The sequence below is a fragment of the Caloenas nicobarica genome, chromosome 1, assembly GCF_036013445.1.
Source record: "Caloenas nicobarica isolate bCalNic1 chromosome 1, bCalNic1.hap1, whole genome shotgun sequence".
NCBI classification, from domain to species: domain Eukaryota; kingdom Metazoa; phylum Chordata; class Aves; order Columbiformes; family Columbidae; genus Caloenas; species Caloenas nicobarica.
Genome location: NC_088245.1, coordinates 120,512,355 through 120,519,751, shown reverse-complemented (window position 1 = coordinate 120,519,751; position 7,397 = coordinate 120,512,355). Strand labels below are relative to the sequence as shown.

At 45.9% G+C, this 7,397-nt stretch overlaps 1 protein-coding gene across 1 annotated transcript in view; it reads left to right on the top strand.

Moving 5' to 3' along the window:
• Nucleotides 1–279: 279 nt before the first annotated feature.
• Nucleotides 280–7,397, top strand: part of BACE2 (beta-secretase 2) — a 49,022-nt gene continuing 41,904 nt past the window's right edge. Inside the window, exon 1 of the mRNA XM_065648924.1 lies at nucleotides 280–629. Coding sequence (XP_065504996.1) covers nucleotides 318–629 — 312 coding nt within the window. The 5' untranslated portion in view covers nucleotides 280–317. The remainder of the gene's footprint in view (nucleotides 630–7,397) is intronic.

Sequence of the window (7,397 nt, the reverse complement as noted above, 5' to 3'; positions counted from 1 at the left end):
CCGTTAGCGGGGCTGCGGGCTGGGCTGAGCCGAGACGGAAAGTTTCTCCCGCGGGCACCGGGTCGGAGCAACTTTCCCGCACGGATCCCAGGCAGCCGGAGCAGCTGTGGCCTCTGGCGCTCCCGGCTGCCCGGGGGCCGTGCGGGAGAAACGCAAGGAGGAGCTCATTTCGGGGGAGGGGGAGATGAAGCCGGGGCGTGGGGAAGCCGCTCCCTTCTTCTTCCTCCTCCCCTGGCAGTTCTAGTCTGGCAGCCAGGCGGCCGCTGTCTCCGGCCGGAGCCGCTGCAGTTGGGAAGAGCTCCCCGGCTGCCGCCGGGATGGGGACACCGCTGGCAGCTCCCGGCCTCCTGCTCCTCCTGGCCGGCACCGCGGGGCTCTGCCGGGCTTTATTCTCTCTCCCGCTCCGTGTGTCCCACCCGGCCGCCCCCGGCGGGTCGCCGCCCGCCCCGGTGGTGCTGCGGCCGGGGAGCGTCAGCCGGCAGCAGGATCCTCTCGCCGGCGAGGACGGCTTGGCCTTGGCCTCGGATCCCGTGGGCACCCTCAACTTTTTAGCCATGGTGGAGAATCTGCAAGGGGACTCCGGCCGGGGCTACTACCTGGAGATGCTGATCGGGACCCCGCCGCAGGCGGTAAGATCGGCCCGGGGGGAAGCGGGGTAAACTTCTCGGTGGGCGGGAGTCTACGTGTCTCCCCCCGCGCTGAAACACAACTTTCTCCCGGTGCTCAGTGCTGGCGCCTCCTCCACAGCCCCTCAAAAGATGGTGCCGGTGGCCGGCGCGGGGGAGCCCCGGCGGCAGCAACGAGTTTCCGCGGGCCAGGCGGGGGGCGCGTCCCTGCCCGCCCGCCGCCCCTCCCGGGGCCCCGGCGGCCTCACCGGGCTCAGCGGGGCGGCGAGAGGCAGCGGGTGCCTGCGAGAGGCTGCCCTGCCCCGGCCCGGTGAATGTTCGGGAAATCCCGTGGAGCCGGTCCCCGGTTTCAGGCTGTCTCATTGTGTTTTGATTCGAAGCGAGTTGTTCTGTCAGTCGAAATGAGTGTGTTTTAGAGTCAGAGGGTGGGGTTTTTTTTCTTATTTTGTTTTATTTTTAAGCTGCCTTGCGTTGTGATTGGATGCTTTGATAGATTCTCCTGGTGCCACCAGGAGAACCGCTCGAAATCTTTCTGCGAAACTAAGTGATGGCTCGGCACAACCAGCCCCTGCTTTCGGGAATTCATGTGTTATTCATTAATAACACAAAGAACGTGTACGTTTTGAATATTGTTTTCAAATAGACAGTGTTTTCTTCTAACTTCTCCAACTGCCTTCACCAGCATTGCTGAAGTTTTTTGCTATGTGGTTGCTCTTTCATCTGTGTCATGAGATCCCAGGAGGAGCGGTGCTGGGCTGCTGGTGGGGATGACTAGTCAGCTGAGTGGGGATTAATTTCCTGAAAGCCCTCGGGGCTTTCCCTCAGAACTTCGTGTTTGATGCGGGAGTTTAGGTCCTCGTGTTCCCAGTGTACGCAAAAAAATCCTTATTCTTCTGTGTGAGCTCCTCTTCGTAATAAAAAGCCCATGAATGCCAAAATGCCTAGCCAACAGGGAGTGTTTGTCTGTTGTTGCATTTTTGGACTTCTGTGAGCTCTTTCTTTTTCACACCTTGAATGTAAGAGGGTTGGCCATATTGTCACTCTAGTTGAAATGCATGACAAGAGGATCGATGAATGTATTGAGAAAGGGTGGTGGTGTTTTATGATCAATAAATGGAGTTTTAGGGAAAAAACAACAACAACAACAACACCTAACCAAGTCTGGTGTTTTAAGGTGCAGCCCAATAGCTACAAAGGCCATGAAGTAATTTTCCTTCATGTTGTGTGCTGCATATTTGACTAGTTCTATTAGCGTGGCATTGTGTGTGCTTCGTTACTCCAGGGAACATTCAATATTGGTTTCTGCCAGAATCAAGATACCAGATTTCATTGGACTGATAATCCAATTCAGTATGTCTTAAATGAAAGAAAAAAAAAGAAGGTAGAAAAAGTGACAATCAAGCATATAGTCTTCTTCCATGTCTGGGGGATTCTGAAATTGGAAGAAATGCAGAAGGAAAAATACGACAGACTTTTGATTATGTGACTGTAGGTCTAAGAGGGAGAAATGTATTGGTCTCAGTGCACCTGGAGGCCTCGTGCTTAACAGCTAGTATTACTTGTAGTACATGTGACGTAAGGTTTCAGATAAACTTGCCACATTATTTTTTTTTTTTCCGTCTGAAAAAAAAGCTCTGAATTTGGTTGCAAAGCTTTACTATTTTGAACTAGTTCTGAGTTCTTACAAAGTTAATTATTTAAGAAACCGCCACTGGTGTTTAGCACATGTAAAGTTTTATTCACGAGTAGGCCCGCCAACGTTGTAAGTAAGGTTATGAATGCGCTTGTGTTTCCAAAATCATATCTTGGCATGTAGTGACTCAGTAGAGTGCAGTTAAAATTTATTCTCTCCTTTTGATGGAGGCAAATTTGTTATCTCATTCCGTGTCTGAAACTGGAAGACTTAAAGATCACAAATGTACTTGCTGTTTTTCTGCTTTGCAATGAATAGTATAAAGCTGCAAAGCCACTATAGGCTAGTGCTACTTGAATCCTTCACAGTGCTGATACTAAAAGCAAGTGTCTTGATACTGCCAAATGTTGGGATTGTGTTAAACTTCTTGCACAAGTAGTCACTGGAGTCAGAGCGGGCCACAATCAGGTAGAGAAGAAGAGATACCTGTTACTGATTTAAATGCTCCTCCCAGCCTGACTTCACCTCATGTTAGAAGCTGCGGTGTAAAGTGATGTTTGGACACCTTGTTTTACCCTTGCATCCCTCCAGCATGGGACTTGCTCCCAAGCTAACTCCTTTCCTCACCCTGGCCTCTCTTGGGACAGCCGAGCCCCTGCACAGGGTAACGCTACCCTGACATTTTGCCAAGGAGGAAGAAGGATACTGGCGCTGAAGAAGAGTTGCAGAGCAGCCCAGCTTCGCTTCCCAGCTGTCGGAGCAGAAAGGTGGATGGCAGAGCTGCTGCTCCAGTGGTGCCACAGAAAGGGGATGGGTAACGACAAACAAGGCAGTAGTGGACCAAGACCAAATAGCAAGTTGTGAGAAGAGGCAAGTGATTTGATGTTGCAGTTATGATAGTGCTGGTGCCTGGTAACTTTGAAAGTGTGTGCGTTAAGTGTTGGAAGCTACTGTGCCAGTATGGGGAATGAGCATTTGTGAAAGATTTCAGCACTACTGAGCTTACATTACTGCTCAATTGCATTTTTAGAAATTTTCCTTTTTTAGGTTTCGTTCTTGGAAGGAAGCTACTATGAAAGAATTTCAGTTTTCAGGTCATTTAAGGCGCATCGTTTGGCTTTCATTCCAATTCTGATTTGTCATATACCAGATAAACACAGCACAGAACTGAGTTTCACAATGGCAGTTCTGAAATACTTGTTCTGACAATATAAAAATAGAGCAGCTGTGTGAAGTCAAATTTATTTTATTTGCAAGAGAAGAAACTTCAATGCAGTCAATCTAGTTTTGCAAAGTGTTTGCAGCCAAAGTATTTCTGACCATTTCCAGTTTTATAATATAGTTTCCTAACCATATCAGATCTCCAAACTAGCTACCAGGTTGGTGTCAGCTGTCATTACCCCCATTAATTCTCATTCATTCACATTCAGCTTTACTTAAGAATTTTGTGAAAGGTGAAAAAGAAGATCTGTTGTATTGAAGAGTGTGGTATATTTGTCTCTTATTTCATGGATGAATTATTATGTGTCCTACTTCTGACAGATTACGTACTTTACACTTGTCTGTATAGCTACACTTTTTCCAATTCCAGATTTAAATAAGAGGTGGCAAGAGCCCAATATGAATTGTATGCACTGTTCTTACTTCTTATTTCTTTAAATAATCTGATGGAATGCCTTTGCTCTATATTTTATTATTTTGCCTGCCCTGAGATTATAAGCACTGTGAGGAATTGAATCAAAGATCATTTAGGGTTTTTCCACCATCTCCACTGCACCTCTGTTCATATTAATTTTGTTTTTCCTACAAGCTTTTGCCCAGTAGAATAGTCAAACTCTTAAAGTACCCCATGTTCTTCACAGCTTTCTTGAAGTCCATCTGGACTGCAGTAAATGTTTACAAAGAAAGTACCATTGCCTCATATTGCCTCTCTTATGCTAGTCTTCATTATATGAGGTAGTGGTAGTCCTGTTGGTCCCACTGCACTTCCAAATAGTGTTTTTTATTGAAACCAGGTAAATGTCACTCCTGCAACTTCATTGTGAAGAGAGGCTGGGCATGTGCCTCCCAAGAGTCAAACAGCTGTGGTGTGATTAGCAGATTGTTGAAACCACAGTTGATAGCTCTTATTGCCTGAGTGTTGGAAGGAAAGAAGATTGTGAAGAAATATGTGGAACTGAGTTATTCCCTGAGAAGCTAAGCTCTGTTTTCTTAATTTTGCTGCAAAGGGGTTTACCATCATTCTAGATACAAGAAGTATGGAAAATGTGATCCTTCCAGGTTCAAATACCAGAAGGCAAGCTCCAACTAGAGTCTCCCTCTCTCTTTTTTTTTAATAATAATTACATGGGTCTTTTGTGTTTGAGCTCTTTATGAAAGCTGAAAAAAGGAAGGGTTGAGGAGCAAAGATGAGTGCTGTGGTGTATTAGAGTACTTTGAGGTGGCAGCGTCAGAATCCCTCCAGATCCCTCTAATGGAAGTACTATTGAAATGCAGTCTTCCTGTTGTTAAATGATGAATTGGGTAGACTTTGTTGTTGTTGTTGGATGCCTGCAAAATAAAAAGGACAAGGACCTGAAAGTCCTAAGAGACAGGACCAATATAGTGATGTACTGTGGTGCAGTGATGTATTTTTGACCAAAGACAAAGCAAACAAACATACCAGATTTGCGTTGACAGGTCCCTGCCTTGGCGAATTAGCATTCTGGCCCCTCCTTCCATACAAAATTAGCCCTCACTAAAGGGACTGCACAGAGGTAATGAAGCCTGTACCATAAAAATAACCCGAAACACGAGTATTAATTACAATGCAGATAGCCTGAGTATAGCACTGTGCTTTGTACCAAGGCTTTGCCTTGCTATGTTTATAAGTGGTCTGCAATGGCCTGCAGTGTCTGCACACAGAGTGACACTGGATCGAAGAGGCTTGTAATGGTCATTTCTCAGGATGTTCCTTGCTCCTAGGGTAAATTTGTTAGATTAGAGCCCCACTAACTGCTCCCACAAGTGCTCCTTTAAAGGTGCTTTTCCTCCTTCAGAGAGTGGAAGCTTTATTATCCAGGATCCCTGATCGCAGTAATCCTGCATTCAGATCCTGGTGAGTCAGGGCTGAAGATCCGTTGTGAGGTCCAAGGGTGGTGGCAGTAGGTGTCAGGTTCACATTTTTTACCACTCCTTGCATTTCATTCCCTATCAAGGCAAAAGCATCAGTTAAATTTTGAAAGAGTAGAGAGTGAGCAAATAACTATTTGCCTATTATTAAGGAGTGATTTAGTTGAGATTTTGAGTAGAAGTGAGATGAAAACAAAAGAGTGGACAAAAGAAATTCCACATGGAATTACTGTATGTTTGGATGTTTGGAATTATTAAGGAAGGAATGTTTTAGGAGGTTTATTTCTTTTTTGTTTGGGTTTTTGTTTGGTTTGGTTTTAGTTGTGTGTTTGGTTTTTTTTGTTTGTTTGGTTGGTTTTTGTTGGTTTGGTTTGTTTTTCTTTTTTTTTTTCTCCACCCCCCTTTTTTTTTTTCACCTTCCTGTAACCAGCAAGTGGTAAGCTCCAGGGATAGTGTCTTGCAAGGCAGATTTTAAAACTGCTACACCCTGCAGGGGTCTTTATTTCTATGAAGAGCACTTAGGAACTTCAGGTCTGTGAGGACATGTTAGCTATTATGTTGCCTCCACACTTATTATCTTGGAAAATTTCTCACTTACTGTAGGTGAAGCAAGGGTGACCTTAAACATCATCTGGTCATTGTCAAGTATAGCTACATTTGAAAAAGGAAGCTGATACAATAGTATACCCTTGCACATGTGCATCTCCAGTACAAATCAGACTTACTTCTCTCCCTTATCTTACTGGCTGTAAAATACAGATTTAATCACAATTTGTGTAAATAAGTGAAGGAACTTGTTGGTCCTATTTCTGCCCAGATTAGGACTTGAGATCAGATCTTCAAAGCAAAGGAGGTAGCACTCAGCTGCCCCAGAAGGAAGTGGGTTTTGCCTTCCATTGATGGGACTGTCATACGTCTTGCTGCTTTTCCGCCTGGTTTTGCTATGTAGATCTGAGCTTGTGAAGCAAATGCAGTACATGTTCTACAGATACCAGACTGCTGTTAAAATAAAACATTTTCAATTCAAATTTGTATCTGTCAGTTCAGTGTCCTTCAAAGCACTTGAAACTTCCCAGGAAGAAAATAGGTTTTATTTGCAATTTTTTTCACATGAACTCCCATAGTTCTAAAATCACAAGTTATCTGTCTATCTCCTCTGCATATGCCTACATCGGAGCCGCTTGCGCAGTTGGATTGCGGTGTTAAAGAACCAAGCTAGCAGAAACCAGGTAACTTGGGTTGGTAGCAATCTAGTTGTGGCAACGAGGACCTCCGCACAAGCAATCTGCTCTGCTTTTCTGGGTGGCTCTGCAACACACAGCCAGCTCCGTTACCACTGCCAGCACCTGAGGTAGCTTCAGCATGTCTGCAACAACTGCATATTTTTTGTTTTCCTATGGTGGTGGCTGTGTGCGCTGCACAGCAAAAGTGGCAGCAGCCCAGAACCACCCAAGAGCCTCGTCAAGGAGCTTAATAAACTTCTCCCCCTTGGGATGAAAGTTTGGCTGCTGAACCTGCTACTGCCCACATGCTGGCCCTCTCAGTGAGCTTCCTGGTGAGGCTGCATCTGGAGTACTGTGTCTAGTTCTGGGCTCCTCACTCTAAGGAGGACAAAGAATTATTGGAGAGAGTCCAGCGGCAGGCTACAAAGGTGACTAGAGTCTGGAGCATTTTTCTTGTGAGAAAAGACTGAGAAAGCTGGGTCTGTTCAACCTGGAGAAGAGAAGTCTGACAGGGGATCTTATTTACGCTTACAAATATCCGAAGCGTTGGGTGCCAAGAGAGTGCGACCAGACTCTTTTCAGTGGTGCCCAATGATAGGATGAGGGGCAACAGGCACAGACTCCTCCACGTAGGAGGTTCCATCTAAACATGAGGGAAAAACTACTTTGAGGGTGCCAGAGCACTGGGACAGGCTGCTGCCCAGAGAGGTTGTGGTGGCTCGTTCTCTGGAGACATTCAAAACCTGCCTGGACACATTCCTGTGCGATCTGCTCTGGGTGAACTTGCTTTAGCAGGTGGGTTGG